Source organism: Mastigoproctus giganteus, chromosome 5 (assembly GCF_048544385.1).
Source record: "Mastigoproctus giganteus isolate SK-2022 chromosome 5, ASM4854438v1, whole genome shotgun sequence".
In the NCBI taxonomy this organism is placed as follows: Eukaryota; Metazoa; Arthropoda; class Arachnida; order Uropygi; family Thelyphonidae; genus Mastigoproctus; species Mastigoproctus giganteus.
In genome coordinates, this window is record NC_143579.1 from 155745477 (window position 1) to 155766372 (window position 20896).

Consider the following 20896-nt stretch of genomic DNA (forward strand, 5'->3'; position numbering starts at 1 on the left):
CTAAGCCGGATGGACCGGCTACATGCCCAAACTGCAAAATACGGAAGCGAGATAGCAATCATTCTTATAGAGATCATACATGCCCGGAGTTTGTAAGGGCCCAAGAGATTACCAAACAAAAGACCAGCTACATTCAATCAGATCAATAATAACACAAGTAGTGACAAATTAACCTTCTGCCAACTGAATTGCCAACGCTCGGCTTCAGTGACCTCAGATCTCGCAAAAACTGCACTAGAAAAGAAATTTGATATATTAGGCCTACAGGAACCCTATAACTATAGGGACAAGGTAAAAGGATTGCCACACAACACAAGGATTATACAAGCAGAACCCTCAACTGACGGAGTGGGGAGAGGGGCAGTAACAAGGGTGTGGGGCTGCACTGGCAGTATTAAATCCAACAATAACAGTGACCAAAATAAACAGCTTATGCACAAAATATGCAGCAACTGCCTGCCTAGAGGGCCCATGTGGGCAAATATATGCAACCTCAATCTACATGAGATGCTCAGGTAGAAACCAAGACATAGCCCCATATATAAACTTCATAGAGGCAGTCCTAAATACCCTCCCAGGAAAACAAATAATAATAATGGCGGACGCCAATGCATCCTCACCATTATGGAATAGCCCCAATCAAGATGCAAAAGGGGAGCTATTGGAGGAACTCATCATTTCAAAAAATTTGATAGTGCACAATACTCCAGGACACCCACCAACATTCTCCTCAGCATCAGGAGAATCATACATAGATGTCACCCTCACCAGCAGCTCACTAGCAAATGCAATAACTAACTGGACAGTCCACCCATACTGGTCAACAAGTGACCACGCAGTAATAACATTTACCTACACAACAACACAGAACCCCCATGGTAACAGAATCCCCCAGGTTGCTCCCAGATATAAAACAAAAAATATAAACTGGGAAAGATTTGACAAACAAGTAACAGATAAATTCACAACTAACCTCCTAGAAACAATGAAACAACTGCCTGCAGAACAACTAGTGGAAAGAGTAATGTCACTCCTCACAGAAATATGTGACGTCACATTAAAGAAAAAACGGAGAAGAGAAAACCAGGTGCCCTGGTGGACCAATGACTTATCTACTCTAAGGAAGACAGTGAAAAAATCCAGAAAAGACTTAAAGAAAGCAAGGAGAACACACAGACCACAGGACCAAATAGAAAGACTCCAAGAAATATACAAAGAGACCAGACGAGGATATTGCAATGAAATATACAAAGAAAAACATATAGCATGGAAGAGGCTGGTTGAGGTCACACTGGGGAAAGACCCATGGGGCCTGGTCTACAGGCTAGTGTTTGAAAAAATACACCCGGGAGAAGTATTCTCCTCATCATAAGCTCCCCAAACAATGAGACACTGACATGGGAACAGTCAGTAAATAAAATTCTGGATGGAATAATAAAGCAGGACACTGCAAACCCTGAAAGCCCCACACAAACAACCATCCGAATACAACACCTGGCATACAGAGCAACAGATAAAGAGGATGACTTCACACATGGGGAGATAAATGAGGCAATACTCTCCTTTAGTGATGGAAAATGCCCAGGATTGGATTTAATAGAGGTGACTATCATGAAAAGACTGTGGAAAAAGAATAGCACAGTACTGGAAACCCTATTTAATAAATGTCTGCATGAGGGCACCTTTCCTGCCCCCTGGAAAACAGCAAACCTTAAAGTCCTAATTAAACACCCAGACAAACCCCTAAACTTAGCTTCCTCCTACCGCCCCATTGCCCTGCTTCCTGTCATAGGTAAAGTACTAGAAAAACTAATAGTATAGTAGGCAGATTCCTACAATACTATGCTAAGAAAAATCTATCCACACAATGCCAGTTTGGTTTCACCCCTGGCAAGTCAGCCGTGGGAGCTATCAAGCAGGTTCTAAACACTATCACTTCCTCGGAATTCAATTATGTCCTAGGTCTCTTTGTAGACTTCAAAGGTGCCTTTGACACCTTATGGTGGCAAAGTGTGCTGGTGAGGTTTCGAGAGGCAGAGGTCTCAATTCCGATCTATCGTCTAATTACAGACTACTTCTCAAACAGGCACCTTGTGGTCTCAAGTGGAGCATGCTCCGTAACAAGACCAGTGACCCGCGGCTGCCCACAGGGATCTGTTCTTGGCCCTGTCTGTTGGAACATGGTCCTTGATGAGTGGCTCGCAAAAGACTCCCCCCAAACAACAAAAATAGCATACGCAGACGATCTTGTTCTGCTCCTACATGGCAACTCACGGCGACAGCTGGAAACCAGTGCAAAAGAGGTACTGAATGATCTAATTTCATGGTGTATAACAAACAAACTGGAACTGTCAGCAGAAAAAGCAAAACAAGTCCTATTCAAGGGAAAGCTTAACAGAAACAGACCCCCATTAATCAAAATCAATGAACAGAGCATAGGTATGGAATCCAAATACAAATATCTAGGAGTAGTACTAGATGAAAAATTAAACTTTGTGGAGCATGCAAAATACCTAAGGAATAAAACCCAACAATTAACAGGGAAACTACTAAGAATAGCAAGAAAAAAATGGAACATAAAATCATCCACATTGGCAATGTACTACAAATGTTTATTCCTACCCATAATATGCTATGGAGCAGGTGCCTGGGCACCCAGAATCAGACACAGCCTAGTAAAAAAATACCTAATACAGGCACAAAGAATATTCCTACTGGCCTCCTCTAGAGCATGTAGAACCATCTCCACATCAGCACTCCAGATAATCTGTGGAAAACTTCCAATAACATTCGAAATAATACAAGCATACTTAAAATACTACAGGAGACAAAGAATAGCACATTCCTTTGAAGAATATACAACAGATCCAAATGAAACAGACAAAGAAGAACAAAGAAGACTAAGAGAAATGTTTCTCACACAATGGCAAAGAGAATGGAGAGAAGACACCAAAGGGAGAACAACATACCAGTTCTTCCCCCTGGCACAGGAAGTAAGTAAAATAAATAAACCCTGGCTGCAACCAGGTTTATACACTACCTTCCTCTTATCGGGTCATGGAAGCCTAAATGCAAGACTGCATGCTCTGAGGCTAACAGATTCCCCCAACTGCAAATGCGGGTTGCAAGAAACAGTGCAACATATAATGCTGGAATGCATAAACTACACGGATCTGAGGCAACCACTCCAGCTTATAACAGAGGTGTACCACACAGATGATTTTCCAAAAGTATTGGAATCACCAGAAAAATTCCAAGCACTAGCAACCTTTGCAACAAAAGCATTTAAAAGAAGGAGAACTCTCCAAGGCATGCCAGAGTAAGGCATGCTGCAACACACAAGCCCATATCTAAAATGGGAAGGAAACACAACAAGAACGGGGTCAGATGTACGGAAAGGGACTGACATACATAATTATCCCTGACCAAATTAGTAGTACAGCATGAAGAAAAAGTAATGACTGAGACATGAAAACAACAAAAATAAAATCAAGGGGCGTGATACTGACCAACATTATCAGTGTCCATGATTCAGACATCACAGCACTCTACTAAAAGAAGATGGGCTATTGGAAACAATGAATGATGAATACAGACCTGTCATTCTAGAGAACCATAGCAATGGTCATAAACTATGGAAGTACCCCAAACTACTAGTGCCATGCTCACCAACACCAGTCAACCCTATCACTGCCTAAGCCTAGGGAACACCTAGAATGAATGGGTAATGGTGAGTAAAAATCCTAGATCACAGTTGTGTTACATGAACAAAAGTAATGATTGTGACATTGAAAACAGCAAAAATAAAGTCAAGGGGCAAGATATAGACCTACATCCCCAGTGTCCATGTTCCAGGCATTATAGTACAGTAATACCCCGAAGTTACGCGATAGGTGGGTCCGACGAAAATCGCGTAAGTCGAATTCGCGTAAGTCGGGGTACAACTTTGCATATAAATACATATAAATATTGCTTAATTGGGACCAAGGACTAACAAAAACACCTAGTTTAGAAGAAAAATATTAATAAAATTGCAGTTCTTTATACATATTAATACAAAATATGTATTAAAAAAACAAATGACTTACGTTAAAAAGTTATTTCGATGTCGATGGCTTCATAAAATCTAACAAATTCGTCTGACGACACAGAGCGTTCTTTTTTTCACGCAGAATTTCTTCGTAGCAAGCTAATAATTTTTTTATTCCTTGCTTTGTAGCTATAACGCGTTCTTCGTTGGAGTCTATGTTTTCTAAAATTTTTAAGCCCTTTACAATTGAGCCCTTTTCAATTTTCAACCTGTCAAGTTTGCAATTGTCATGTGCTTTTCGCCGTTGCTTCATTTAGGCCTGTAGCACGTGCAATATCACATGGTCTTTCATTTCGCTCAAAGCGTTTCACAATTTCATATTTTTTCTCTATCGACAGAGGCGGACTGGCCATAAGCCTTACCGGGGAAACCCCGGTGGGCCGGTGTGATTTTGGCCATAAACCATAGTATGAGGCCACTACAAATTTTCCCGGGTAAGAATTTTTGACCCAGTCCGCCTCTGTTTATCGATAATTGCTTTTCTTTTTCTCTCTGAATCTGCAGTGTCTTCACCAGTACGCTTCCTTTTCACACCTTTTAAGTATTTTACTCATTTTTAGGGAATAAAGCACAATTACAAAACGAGGAGGCACGCTTGATACGCATAAACAAAGCTGCGCGCATGTAGCAACTGAATAAACAACACCATAAAGGCAGAGATACACTATTAACACCTCACATTTCTAGGGGTTACTACCATAAAACAATAAAAAATCCAGTTGTGTTTCTGCTAGTGAAATCTGTTATAAACTGGTAGTAAAGTCGATCTAATTGCATTTGCGATTATACCGATAGCTGGAATTGTGTTGGTTTTTACGTTATTATGGTGAAATGTGTTTCCCCTTCACTGATATAAAAAACATAAAAGCAGCAAAGTTGAATTTTGTTCATCTTTCGCTCTCATTCTCCGCCGTCGCACCGTATATCGATAACATATGAAAAACGACCTTGAAGATAGTGGGCGGCAGCGTTGCCAAACGAAAAAATCAAGAACCGCGTAACTCCAAGTTCGCGTAAGTCGGGGTATTACTGTACTCTTACCTTACAAGAGGTTATGTGCTAATGAGAAGAAAGCATGTGCATGACACCTACAGCCCTAACAACTCAGAGAAACATAACACTGGTCATAAACTTGTATGTACCATAAATCACCAGTGCCATGCTCAATAAGACCAGATAAATCTGTCATGGCTTAGGCTTAAGGAATATCTAGAGTACATAGATAATGGGGAGTAATCACCCTGGATCACAGTAGTACTATATGAACAGAAGCAATGACTGTGACATTGAAAACAACAAAACTAAAATCAAGGGACAAGACACTGACCTACATTTTCAGTGTCTATGTAGCAGACACCACAGTACTGACTGAGACATTGAAAATAACAAAAATGAAATCAAGGGCATGATACTGACCAACATCCTCAGTGTCCATGATTCAGACATCACAGTACTCTACTATAAATAGATAGGCTATTGAAAACAATGAATGATGAATACAGACCTGACATTCTAGAGAACCATAGCAATGGTCATAAACTATGGAAGTACCATAAACTACTAGTGCCATGCTTACCAACACTAGGTAGCTCTATCATTGCCTAAGCCTAAGGAACACCTAGAGTGAATAGGTAATGGTGAGTAAAAATCCTAGGTCACAGTTGTATTGCATGAATAAAAGTAATGATTGTGACATTGAAAACAGCAAAAATAAAATCAAGGGGCAAGATATAGACCTCCATCCCCAGTGTCCATGTTCCAGGCATTATAGTACTCTCACCTTACAAGAGGTTATGTGCTAATGAGAAGAAAGCATGTTGCATGTCACCTACAGCCCTAACATCTCAGAGAACCATAACAACGGCCATAAACTTTGTATGTACCATAATTCAACAGTGCCATGCTCAACAAGACCAGATGGAACTGCCATGGCTTAAGCCTAAGGAATATCTAGAGTATATAGACAATGGGGAGTAATCACCCTGGATCACAGTAGTATTACATGAACAGAAGCAATGACTGTGACATTGAAAACAACAAAACTAAAATCAAGGGACAAGACACTGACCTACATTCACAGTGTCTATGTTGCAGACACCACAGTACTCTACAATAAGTAGACATGTGATATTAAAAACAATGCATAATGACCACAGACCTGTCATCCCAGAGAACCATAGAAATGGTCATAACCTACGGAAGAACCATAAACTACCAGTGCAATGCTCACCAACACCAGGTAAATCTGTCAGTGCCTGAACTTAAGGAACACCTAGAGTGTATAGGTAATGGTGAAGAATAATCCCAGATCACAGTAGTATTGCACGAACAAAAGTAATGACTATGATATTGAAAACAACAAAAATAAAACCAAGGGGCAAGATACAGACCTACATCCCCAGTGTCCAAGTTCCAGGCATTACAGCACTCTCACCTACAAGAGGTTATGTGCCAATGAGAACAAAGCATGTTGATGTTACCTACAATCCTAACATCTCAGAGAACCATAACAATGGTCATAAACTTTGTATGTACCATAAATCACAAGTGCCAGGCTTAACAAGACCAGATGAATCTGCCAGTGCCTGAGCCAAAGGAATATCTAGAGTGTATAGGAAATGGTACACACAAGGACATATCCAGGAGGAAAGAAAAGAGAGGAAAGAAGGAGAAAAGAGGGAAGAAGGGAAGAAAGAAGAAGAAGGAAAATGGAAGAGAGGGGAAAAAGAAAGACAAGAAGAAATGGACACTACCATGCCAGATTGCGTACCAATATGAACTGATCACATCATTCCCACTCTTGGTCAGGATTGAGCCCTGCAAGAGATGGAATAGTACATCCCTCCCACTCTTGGCCAGGACTGAGCCCTGTGAGAGATGGGGTATAGGGATATCGAAAAGTAAATGATAGTCCTTATATTATTTTAGTTTAATTTATTTTATTTTATTTATTTTATTTTAATATATTTTACTTTATTTTATTTATTTTAATTATCTTATTTTATTTTACTTTACTTTATTTTAATTGTTTTATTTATTTTATTTTACTTTACTTTATTTTAATTGTTTTATTTATTTTATTTTATTTTATTTCATATCTAAGGGGAAATAAAACCAAAAAAGTGTGCCCTGGTAATTCTGAGGGGACCTTCCCTGATGCATTACCCGGCCACACAGGATTAACTTGATGGGACATCAGACGTCCAAAAACTTAACCACAGGACCGGATCAGTCCGTGTCCTCTTAAGATAAAGTAGATCCTGGCTGCCTCCACGTGGCTAGGGATGGGAGTGAGGGGCTGTGACACAAACCTGCCACAGCCCCCTACTGCTAAATGCCAGGTGCCGGCTAACACACAACGCAAACACAACACTAATGCACACCTAATTACATATTTCATCTATCAGATGCATTTTTTTTTTTTTTTTTCCTTCTCAAAATTCAAAAAACTTAAAAAATTTAAAGAAATTTTTTTTTTTTTTTTGTGTTAAATATATACGTGAAATTTTGATGCTCTTTTAAGTTCTTTTCTAAGCCAGCAACTTGGCAAAAAGCCTAACAAACGGCGGATATAGGGGAAACCCTGGAAGCCGCTAATAACTTACAAATACACTTTATCTGTATACATGTCGCGAATGGATATATATGTGAGAATGTATATAAATTGTATATAAATCTTGTATCATGTATATATAAATGGATGTATATAAATCTTGAGAATGTATATAGAATTGTGTGTATAAATAAATGTAAAAAATGTACATATGAAGCCATGCTTACACCTCAGCAAAACAGGATACTAATGAGCACGTATACCCTTCCAATGCCATATTTATAGAAATGGCTGATGCAATAGAAGCATTATCTGATGCAATACCTTTGCTTTGCAACAAATAAAATGACTGTAATCAAACAATATCTTGTACATTTCACTACAAATGTTACTTTTTTTAAGGTGATGCAGTTTTTTTGTCTGCCACTAATATATTTTTGTATACAGCAGGAAATGTGTTACATGCTTAGCATGTAAATGTTAGTTGTTTTTAGATAGGTGGATATTTTTGCCATTTGTGAAGAGAAGGTCACAGGTTGTGATACTGTATTCCAGAGGTGCAGTAGCTAGTTTATTAAAGTCAAGTGACTAACTCAAGAATAATTCTTTCAGGTGTAAGCTTGCTGGGTGGTTTATCATTGGATGTACAGTGTTAGATTCTTTCATATTTTGATGTATTCAAATTTTCCCATACAGGATGGTTAGGTTTGCTTTTTGTTTTGGCTGCATAGTTTAAAAGCAGAACTTGTCATCTTAGATGAAGTGAAGTTTCATAGGTTTGAGCATATATACTTGGAACTAGAGAGGCAGTTTGCTTCTAGAGCTACATGGAGGACACTGATGTATAGGATTTGTTTAGCAGAGTCATAAACTAGTGTTCCTTAATGGCGCATTATAGCCTTAGTTGCTAATGCGCCAATAAAACCCAACAACCAACCAACCAACCAGCTCCTTAATTGAGTTATTGAGTTGTGATCTTATTAAACTCTATATAAATGATATAAATGTAGTGTGTATCTACTCCTCATGTTGTGTCAGATACAACTTTTATGGTACATATAGTTTCTTTAAACAGTTGTTCTTAACAATTTCACTGTTTAAATGCATATATGCATAAAATGGCACTAGGAGTGTTGTGCTTAAATGCACAAATGGATCATTCAAAATGCATCAAGCAGTGCCGTAATGCATACAAGCGGTTATTCTTAAACAGTCAACCAGCAAATGCTGTAAACATAAAGGCACCTGAAATTAATGTCTGTGTTGGCACACTGACTGAATACTTTGCAGTAATGCTTGGCATTTGGCATACAGTTTTGTTTATTTTTTGCTTGTGTTGATGTTATGTTTATGCACACGAATAAACTTTTAAGATTTGTTCTAATTTACAACTTGGCACAAAAGTAAGTGTTCAGTTTTAGAAATTAATTGCAAACTTTTAATTTTCAACCATTATATACAAATTTTTGGAGTGCTGGGGGATGGAATATTGATTTCAACATTCTGAAAATTACGGCACTTTGAACGAGTTCTCTCACATTTAAGTGGCAGCAAAAGTGTTAAACATATAACGTATTTCAAAAAGGCCAGTTTTTTTTATTAGTTAATCCTAGAAATTTTATACTTAGTGTTATTGGAATTCCCTATTCTCCAGACTTGGAGTTAAAGATGCTCCAAGTTTTAGCCCAGGTCTTGCTATATGTTTCACTTCCTTCAGAAATGTATCCCAACTGTCATTTGTGTGGAGATTTGAAAGCCATTTTTTTTTTTTTTTTTTGGGCCATTTGAGAACTTTATTAATTGCTCCATGCAGGTGACATTCTATTATTCACATATTGTTCACATGAGAGTAGAAATTCTGAAATAATCTATGTAAAGGACTATGTCCACTGTATTTGGCATTTGTTTTGCTATTGACTTTATTTTTATGGCAAAGAGGGAAATGTTGAGTATTGACTCTGCGGTGCCCCTTCATCCTGTGGAAAGACCCTTGAGAGAGTGTTTAGCATTCTGATTTGGAAAGTCCAATGTTTTAAAAAATTTCTTATAAATATTGGGAGGTGCTCTCTCATTCCAGAGCTTTACAAGTCTCTGAGTGTTCCATAATGCCATGATGTATCATATGCTTGGTCTTTATCGAAACATATTAAGAAATGTTCTTTTCTTGCTAATGTATTTCTTATGTTGTTTTCTGCTTTAATCATTAAATCTAAAATTGACCTGTTTTTCCCTGAAACCACCTTTTTGAGGTTGAGCCAGACTAAGTTAGGTTATAGGATTTGATATGCCACATTAATCATGTGTTTATAATTTTTTCTAGGTGTATAGGCAGCTGGGTCTTGGGTGATGTTTTGGATTTGTACAATCTTTTTTTGGTTTTGGAAATGCCAAAACTATTGTGTAACACCATTGATTTGGAAAACAATTTTCTAGATATATTCTGTTGTATAGTAGTAGTGATATTTCTTCTAATTGTTTTAACATAATATAGACTATTCCATCTAGATCTGCTGCATTTTGTTTTGTTTGACACGGTATTTTGTCTAATTTTGACAGTGTAAGCTTGATTGTTTGGTTCATTATTTTTATTTGATAAATTCAGAGTATATGCTTCTGTTTGGATTTTTGTATTTCTGAAAAGATTTGTGTATGGGGTATTATTGGAAATCTTTGCAAAGATTTCCCTAAGGATGTTCGAAATGCCTTCTGGATTAGCTTACCTTGTCATTCCATTTAATAAATGGCAGTGAAATGATCTGAAGTCTCTTGTACATCTTGCTTATTTTCTTCCAGACTGTAATGCTATCTGTTTTTCTGGTTATTGTTGAAACACAATGGGTTTGAGAATACTCATGCTTACAAAGAAAAGCATTATTTTTCTTTGTAATTCATCTAACTTTTCCTCTTGCTTTTTTGTATTTTGTTTGATTGTCTATGGTAAGGTATTTTTGGAAAGTATTCCATGCTTTGATTTTCTCTTGTTTTGCTTGACAACATGATTCATTACCATGGTTTCGGCTGTGTGGGAAATTTTTTTGTATCATTAATTCTGCAGTATTCAGGAGCTTGTTCGTTACATAGTCAACTTTGGAGTCAACAGATGTTTGTTGGATCTGTTGCTGTTCATGGGGTCACTGTGTATTGCCCACTCAAGTTGGAGTGCATATAGATAGGTCGTTTGCTACACTGGTTACCCATAGGAACCGTGTTACGGATAAGCATAAGATATTTGTCCCTGGAGGATTAGTGTGTAGTTTTTATTTCAAATGCAGGTCAGTTATTAGTAGGCAACTTATCAAACATACATACCATGATATAACTATTTTGACAGAATTTAGAACTAAACTTTTAACCTTATTCAATGTATTGTGATCATTTTTGTAATTTTAGTTTGATTTTTAAGTGGGACATTTTTAAAAAGAGGTAATTCATCAGTTCTTATTTTGATGTTTTTGTAATTTAAATTTTATTGAGGTTTCAACTGGAAAAGGTATGTAACATATCACAGGATACCATGACCGATCTAGTGAGTTACAGCTTTTTTCCTTGTACTCGCTTTCTCTAGCTGATGGCGATTCCTATGTGTGTGTTGTATCTGTTGAGAAATTTTGTGTGTCAAGTTGTATCTGTTGAGAAATTTTGTGTGTCAAGTTGTATCTGTTGAGAAATTTTGTATCTGTTGAGAAATTTTGTGTGTGTCAAGTATCTATTTTGTTTGTATCTATTTTGTATCTGTTGAGAAATTTTGTGTGTGTCAAGTTGTATCTGTTGAGAAATTTTTCAGTATCCTGCCCATTTTTGTCTGTATTTTCATTTCTCCATAGGGGTGGCGGCCGACCTGTGGGACTGAAAGTGTATGTTGGAGATGTTGAGAAGAGGCTTGTTAAGTCTCTTCTCATTCATTCCAGAAAGCTGAAGATCTGCAAGACCAAGATCCCTTCATTGAACATTACAGTGCAGAGGAAGATGATGTTCAAAGTGAAGTCAGCTTTGCAAATCACTGAATTTTTAGGCAATTGGGAGGCAGCCTATGAAGAAGTCTGCTCAATGTAGGGTCATCTCTTCATTGAGCAAATTGAACTTCCAAGTGACTGTTAAGGTATTTAAGCAACTGGCGCACTATGGCCATAGATGCCGATATGCCTAAAAAATCCCCAAACAAACAAACTTAAGCAACTCATGATGACTGTTCACATTAATAGAATTAGCATAGCCTTATTTTGGAAAAGTGTTTATAATAAGTGATTGGTTATTTAATTTCTATACTTCAAAAAAGTCTTTCTAGAAAATTTGGAAAGGAATTTTTTTAAAAAAAAAATATGTTAAAATATGTAAAAATATGTTCTGAAGTTTTCTTTGTTAAACTTGTTTTGTAAGTGTAAATGAGGATCTGTTTTTTTTTTTTATATAAATATCGTTTGATGCAAGGTCAACTGACTCATCTGATTTGATTTCTTTTTAGGCAGTGGAAGACTGACGAGGAAACTAGAGAAGGTTTACCTGGTAATTGTAAAATTTTTCTTTTCTTTATATAAAATTTTAGTTATAAAATTAAAATGTCTTGTCATAAATATGATAATATTTAAGTAATTAAATGAGAATCATAAATGAAAAATTTTATTGACATACCATATTCTTATGTAATCAGTACTACAATATCCAGAGAAGCTCAGTTTTCCAAGATTCTGTAATTTATAAATATATAGATGATGGTAAATAAGTATTCAATTCCTCAATTGACTAAAAATATCTTAGACTGAGACATCACTGAATTTATCACATATATACAACTTCTTTCAAAAAACTTGAGGCATTATCTGTGCTTCAGATAAGCAGACCAATCATCAAGGGAAGCTGGCCACTTATTTTTTATTGGAGACTGCCAGATACTCACAAATATTGTGGTATGATCTACTGCAGCCTGTGCACTCCATCCACATTTTGTAATCCAATAGGTTAAATATGTGCATCCATAGGGCCAATCTTGAAGCCTTGATGAACTCCAGAATGTTGTCTGTTGTGAGCCATTGCTAAATGCTTCATTAGCAAGAGCAAAATTTTACTGGAAGGTTCACTACGAATCAAACATTTCAATCTTTCATTCAGAACTTTTGCTGTCTTCTAGTATAATATTTGCAATTGTCTTATACCCTTTTCACAAAAATGCAGCTCAGTAAGGTGCTGTCATAGAAGGTACATATGAAATCCTAACTGAGTCAGATTGCTGTGGATAACCAACAGTTTCCAAAGAGCTCTGCAGTTTTGAAGATTTTCATTCAAAAAATGGAAATTGCAGTGCCAGTTATCAGCTACTGAGTGAAATAGTTGATTTGCACAGGGACCTTTTTTACTTTCTTGAGAGATTTAGCCAATTGCACTAAGCTTTCATTCTTAGGTTTGATTTAATGTTATTTCCTTTTAATTCTGGACTTTATAATAATTTAATAGAAAGAGCATATATATATTAAATTTTGAAAAACACTGGATGGCAAAGAAAAGGTTGTTTCCCCAATTGACTGAAAATGTCTCAGACTGAGATATCATCAGATTTATCATGTAAATAAAGCCTCTTCTATCAACAATCTTGAGGCATTAGCTGAAAGTTGTAATTGGCATCATAATATAATACAGCATTATCCACTTGGGGATGGCTAAAGAAATGTCAGTGCCTAATCAGATGAAGAAAATGTTTTAGAGGACCATGAATATAATCAAATATATACTACACGTATGGTTAATAAATAATAACAGTAGTCTAAACAGATTATATGCAAATTTCCATGCTCTGACATTATGCACTACAAAGTAAACATAGTTAATAAATGAATTAAAAAAAAAAATTCTTACGAAAATGTTAAGCATGGCAATTTCATTTTTGTTTTGGCTTATGAATAGCACAGACATTTTGTCAGGTGCTCTTGACAAACTAGTTTTTGAGAAAACATATACTTCACTGATTAGGTTGTTTTTTGGCAAGAAAATCAGTGAAGTATATGTTTTTGAGAAAACATATACTTCACTGATTAGGTTGTTTTTAATTAATATAGAATTCATTATAAATATTGTAGCATAGGATATTTAAAAAGTACATCCTTATATTATAATTAGTATTGTATTAATTATATATTGTTTTCATTTTTGTAACAATACAGGGTGTCTCAAAAATACACGACATAACTTCAGGAATGAGTTCCTCATATGTAGACAATAAAAATATTTTATATCAACATAGTTCCGGAAATGCTTGGTTTCCGAGTTTTGATGGTCTGTCTGTGACACTTAACTGTTCACATCACCTTATAGTAATTGTTCAAAATATCCACCTTCTGCCTGAATACAGGCCTCACATCGATGTCTCATGGACTCGTGAAGACGATGCCAAATTCCTGGCATGTTTTGTATTGTCTCACAACCTGCCACAATTCGATTGCGGAGAGTTTCCACATCAGCTACCGCAGTCGAATACACCAATGACTTTAAATGGCCCCACAAGAAGAAATCTAGTGGGTTTAAATCAGGTGAGCATGGAAGCCAGGTAGTTGGTTCACCTCTACCTACCTACTGACCGGGAGCACAAGGTGTAAAGGTCCCATGTTCACAAAGGCGGCGATGGTTACTTTCAAACGTTTTCCTGTCTGGACATCTTCGTTCTGGGAACCTTTCATGGTAACGACGAGCCTCCAGAGCATTGCCATCCGCCAAACTGTACAAAAAGTGCAATATCCACTTCTGATTTCAGTACATGGTCGGAATGGAAAACCACCAGATTCTGTCAGTACCTTGTGATGAAGGAAATCACCTACGGGAGATAAGACATTCCGGTTAATAACTCGGGAACCAGGCATTTCCGGAACTATGTTGATATAAAATAGTTTTATTGTCTACATACGAGGAACTCATTCCTGAAGTTATGCCGAGTATTTTTGAGACACCCTGTATATAATGTCTAATAACATTTAGGTTTCTTTGACATTGTATTAGGATAAGCATAAGATATTTGTCCCTGGAGGATTAGTGTGTAGTTTTTATTTCAAATGCAGGTCAGTTATTAGTAGGCAACTTATCAAACATACATACCATGATATAACTATTTTGACAGAATTTAGAACTAAACTTTTAACCTTATTCAATGTATTGTGATCATTTTTGTAATTTTAGTTTGATTTTTAAGTGGGACATTTTTAAAAAGAGGTAATTCATCAGTTCTTATTTTGATGTTTTTGTAATTTAAATTTTATTGAGGTTTCAACTGGAAAAGGTATGTAACATATCACAGGATACCATGACCGATCTAGTGAGTTACAGCTTTTTTCCTTGTACTCGCTTTCTCTAGCTGATGGCGATTCCTATCTCTCTGTGTGTGTGTGTGTGTGTGTGTGTGTGTGTGTGTGTGTGTGTGTGTGTGTGTGTGTGTGTGTGTGTGTGTGTGTGTGTGTGTGTGTGTGAGATGTAGAGGATACAATGACCTTAAATTACAACCTGGTGTTCAATCTCACCTAACATACTTGTTAGGTGAGATTGAATCTTTGAGAATATGAGAAAAGAACTAGGAGCTTGACATAGACTGAAGTGTCTAATTCTATATCAAGTAAATACTCTCTTGAGTCTTGGGAATCCAGAAGGGGAATCTTTCAGTACAGATTGTTTGGTTCCATAGGAGATAGTCGTACTGAGGATTCATTTGTAAGGGGAAATTGAAAATAAGTGGACTGCTGCTTATTGTGATTACTTTGGGACTCAGTTGAAATGATAACAATAACCGAAGAAACAAGAATGTAGCTGATTGATGGTATTTATTGATGCAGAGTGGAAATGTGTACCTAAGAAGGTGGAAGTGGACAAAAATAAAACATTAAAGTCAAGCAATATAAAATACTTTAATTTGACAGTCCACTATTTCTTCAAGAATATCATCAATAAAATGAAATTGTCAAAATGTTTCTGGAAATCCATACAAACCATAAAAAACAAATAAAGAAAATATTAAAATCAAGAATTAGAAAAGGGTTAATGCTCTATTGCAAAATAGTCAGATTGCAATTTAATTACCACAGAATTAGTAATTAGCATTAGTAGAGGCATATGATGCAAGAAAGCAAGCTTATGCAGCATCAGCCAATACAGATACAGTACTTCCATGATACAGATACAGTACTTTCATTCACTGAGTAGTGATACCAACAACCATATAATTTGCATGAAGGAACATATCATACCAGCTAATGTTTTGGCTCATCGGTGTATCTGCCGTAGGCTTCTGTATTGCTTGATAATTTATATGCATCCCGTGCATTTTTCTTCTTTGCCATGAGCCTCATTAATTCATGTGACATCCATTTATGCCTGAACCTTAAACATTATTTCTTAGTTGGTATGAAAAGTCGAGTAGCCTCCAAGATTAAGTCCCTTAAGGCTGCCCATTTAGAATTCACCTTTGGTACCATCATCAGTTGATCCCACTGTATAGAATTTAAAAACTGTCTGAGAAAATTGTAGTCACCCTTTATGAAAGCAAAAACTCTTCCCTTTACCCCTGATGGTAGTTACCTCTTTGAATAAATTCTACATCAGTACACTATGATCACTGTCCCCTAGTGGTTCCTTTATCTGCAAATTCTTAATGCATGAATAATCACTGCTGATAATCCTATCAAGAGTATTACTCCCTCTGGTTGCCCCTCGAACATGTTGCTGTAGAAAACAATCCTCCAATAAACCCACAGAATTCTTGATAGCATGCGAGGGACCAACCAACAAGTTCCAGTCAATATCTGGAAAGTTATCCCCCATTACAAGACATTCTGATTTACTGGCCCACCCTATTTCTCTGCACACCTGTTCATTGTACTATCAGTCATTAGGCCTATAACACACTCCTAATCTCATTTTTCCTTTCCCAGTGTTTGTCACACCAAACAGACTCAACACTGCACTGTCCACCCATTTCAACTGTGGATGCACTTCCTTAGATTTTGTGTTTCTTAACAGCATAACTCCTCCTCCCTTCCTACCCTGTCTGTCCTTTCTGTAAACATTGTACTCTCCATATTCCAATTCTGCACCGCTTATATCTGTGTGACACCATGTCTCTGATATTCCAACAATATCTGCCTTTGATGTCTTGATCAGCACTTCAAATTCAACAAATTTATTTACTATACGTCTAACATTGGTGTACATGCACCTGTTCTTACTCTTAGTTACCCTAACACAGCCCATGTATTTACTTGTTCCATGATGACTCCCAGCAGCTCTTGAAATTCCCACCAATTTGCTCTCTAGGCTGCTGCTCATTATAATAGAAGCAGTGCAAGAATCATTTCCCCTCTGCCTGCGGTTACTGTTAATCTTTTAGTCTGTGAATCCACCCATGCTAGCAGTTTTCCGACCCACCTAACACTGCCTCGAATAGCATCAGCAAATATTCTTGCACCCTTTCTTTTTAAGTGTATCTCATCCCTGTAGAAGCAGTCTCTCCTATTAGCAAGCACAGACCACGCTAAAAAAATTCTACCCGTGAGCCTTGCACAATCTTTTCAGAGCCGAATTTATTGACAATGCTCTCATCATATACTCCCTCCTATGATGTCTGGGCAGAATTAGAGACATTTTCAACCTAATTCATGACTTTTGTTCAGATTTGACCTGTACTTGTTAAATAAATCTGCAGATCTCTTACTCTTAAGCTCATTAATTCATGACTAATTCATGACTTTTGTTCAGAATTGACCTGTACTTGTTAAATAAATCTGCAGATCTCTTACTCTTAAGCTCATTAGTGCCAATGTGTACAACAATATCACCTTTTGTGCCCTTAAAAGATATTTGCTCTACAACATCATAAACTTTCACTTCTGTACAGACATACCCTGGTCCTGTTCCACCTATGGCATCATGCCAGTACTGTTGTAGCAAGAGATATTAATGAAAGATTTAAAAAATTTTGAACACTTGCATGCAGGACCCAAAAGAAAACATTCTAACCTCCATAGACAAACTTTTTGTATTCAAGAATAAATTTGAGTTTTGGGAAAAAAACACCTTTCAAGTGGAAATATTGAAATGTTTCTGCTCCTACTTTAGGTTTAGAGTCAGACAGGTTATAAGGAAGCCATTCCATTAATTATTAGTCATTTGGAATGACTGACAGAAAAGCTTATCAGTACTTTCCTTTGTCATCAGTATTTTGTATGACTGGATTAGGAACCCTTTTGTTATGTTCTCATGGCATTTACAAAATTTACTCAACCTGCAAGAAGAACTGGCTGAATTATAGTATGATCAAACTCAGAAGAAAAAAATTCATTGAAGTGCCACTTGATATGTTTTGGATTTCAATAAGAAAAGAGTATTCTGTAATGTCAGCAGAAGCAGTTTTCAACTTCTTACCTCTGTGAACAAGGTTTCTCATGGCTGACATTAAAAGCAAAGAAAGATATATATCCTATCTGCTGAGGAAGAATTGCAAATGTTTTTGTCAAAAATCTGACAAAGAATTCAACATTTATGCAAAAAGAAACAAGCCCAATTGTCACACAGGAGGTAAACTTTATATTGACTTTAGATATGAACTTTGTTTTAATGTTTAACTATACTTTATTTTGTGATTTGATATTTTTTTTATTTGGAAAAAATAAAAAATTAGATAATACAAAAAAAAAATGGAAAATGAAATTGTAACTTTACGTGATTGAATGCAGGCACAAATTTATGAATTGTGGAAAGTGTGGTGGATCAAAGTTAATCATAGCATGAATTCACATTGGTCTCAAAGGTTTTTGTCGAGGTTACACTAGTGTTGAAGATAAACAGTGCTCAGGTAGACTATGGCCACAGATGCCAATGCGTCTAATAAATCCCCAAACAAACAAACAAGCTCAGGTAGACTGAGACTATCTATGTACAACACATCATCAGTCATAATTACCACCATTTTGAATGAAGACAGATGTGTGACTTGTGAAGAAATAGCCAACGAATCTGGAATACTGATCTCTTCAATGAATTTTAACTGATGTGTTACAAAAATGAAAGTTTTCTGTCCAATCGGTCCCACATTTTCTGTCAGAAGAACAATGAACAAAGTGTAAATAAATTACAACCCAGTTACTTGCACGTTACGGACAACAGTGCCCATGGAAATATCTGTAGAAGAGGCATGCAGCAGAAACAGTACGTCTATGAGAAAGCGAGTGGAGAGACTCTGTTAGAGATGAATCATTAATTAACCTAACTGCCCTCTTCTGAATGGAATCAAGGAGCCTGAGAGAGGTTTTGGGGGCACCGCCCCAAATGTGGGAACAATATTCCATGGCAGGGCGGATTTGCGATTTATACAGAGTGAGCAGCTGTTTGGAAGAAAAGTAACGCCGAGAGCGAAAGAGAAAACCAAGTTTTTTAGATGCAGAGGAAGCAATATTTGTAATGTGCTTGTGCCAAGAGAGATTAGAAGTCAGGGTAATCCCCAAAAGAGATATATCCTTTTGCCTAGAAATTGGAGTGTCACTAAAGATAAGCATAGGAGCAGAAGAATCCTTTTTGCGAGATATAAGACAAGACTGAGTTTTAGAAGGGTTGAAATCAACTAAGTTGTCTTTGCCCCACTGGAGAATTACCTGAAGATCGGCATTTAAGGAATTGGTAGCAGATTTTCGAGAAGTTGAAGCTGATTGAGCAGGGCAAGGTTTCTCAAAATGGAAAGTTGAATGCAATGTGCTATCATCGGCAAAACTATGGATAGGATTTCCAGTCAATGGAAGAAGGTCATTGATATACAAGAGGAAAAGAGTGGGGGAAAGAACTGAACCTTGGGGGACAGCGGCATTAGTGGAGAAGTTAGAAGACAGAGAGCCATCTACCATCACCCTCAGTGAGCGATCAGAGAGAAAACTGGATAACCAATTACTAAAAACAGTTGGCAAACCATAAGATGGAAGCTTGTTTAGAAGACCTTTATGCCAAACACGATCGAAAGCCTTTGAGATGTCAAGAGCAACTACTTGTGTTTCACCGAACCTTTCCATTGAAGTAGTCCATAAATGGGTAACATAAGCCAGAATATCACCAGTGGATCGACACCGACGGAATCCATACTGGCGATCGTTGATCAGACGGAAGGTTTCTAGGTAGTTTAAGAGTTGGCGGTTAATTGATTTCTCCATTACTTTAGAAAGAGTAGAAGTAATTGCAATGGGACGATAATTGGATGGGAGGGATTTGTCACCCTTTTTAGGAACTGGCTGGATATGAGCAAATTTCCAAGCAGAAGGAAAAACACCTTTGGAATAAGAAAGTGAAAAAAGGCGGCAAAGAATAGGAGTAAGTTCAGGAGCACAGATTTTGAGAACAAGTGGAGAAATACCATCAGGACCTGGAGCTTTCTTAGCATCAAGATTCATCAAAATCCTTCTGATATCCTTTTGACGGAAGACCACAGGAGGCATTGAATGGACCGTGTTGGGAATGGTGGGAGGTGTTTTACCAAGTTCATTAATACATGAGCTGGAAAAAAAATGGGATGCTAGCAGGTCAGCTTTATCCTTGGCTGAAGTGACAACAGAACCATCTGGTTTGGACAGAGGTGGAAGCAGAGATGGGCAAAAGTTGCGGCCAATAGCTTTGGCAAGAGACCAGAATGCTCGGCTACCGTTAGGGCAAGAAGCAAGTTTTCTACTCTTAGCCTGTTCAAACTCTAGTTTGGACTGATTAATAACTGCTTTACAATTGTTGCGAGCTTTGGTGTAGGCAGAAAATGAAACTGAAGAATTAGAAACAAGCCATTTACGATATGCAACATTCTTCTCTTGAACAGCCTTAGCACATTTATTGGAAAACCAAGGTTTAGATAAAGGATGAGATTTTAAAGTGGAGTGTGGGATAAAGGATTCCATTCCTGCAAGAATAATTTCACTGACACGATCTGAGCAAACGTTGACATCAGGAGTTTTGAAACAGTAATCCGACCAAGGAAAAGAAGAAAAGAAGTCTCGCAGGTCATCCCATTTTGCATTCTTGTAATGCCAAACAACACGAGGTTGGGAATAGCCATGAGATAAAGGTTCCATTGGAGAAGAGACAATCACCAAGTTGTGATCTGAAGTGCCTAAAGGACCTCTCACTTCGACCGTGTACTTAGAAGGGTTGTTTGTGAGAAAAAGATCAAGCGTATTGGCTGTATGATTAGGATTGTCCGGTATTCTTGTAGGTAAATGAACAATCTGTGCTAGGTCATTAGTAATTGCAAAAGCCTCAGC

The 20896-nt window shown here is 37.2% G+C and overlaps 1 protein-coding gene across 1 annotated transcript in view; it reads left to right on the forward strand.

The window, feature by feature from the left end:
• The window catches only part of LOC150085779 (dCTP pyrophosphatase 1-like), an 81182-nt gene that overhangs the window by 18905 nt on the left and 41381 nt on the right, over positions 1-20896 (forward strand). Inside the window, exon 3 of the mRNA XM_090373482.1 lies at positions 12106-12146. Coding sequence (XP_090229608.1) covers positions 12106-12146 — 41 coding nt within the window. The remainder of the gene's footprint in view (positions 1-12105; positions 12147-20896) is intronic.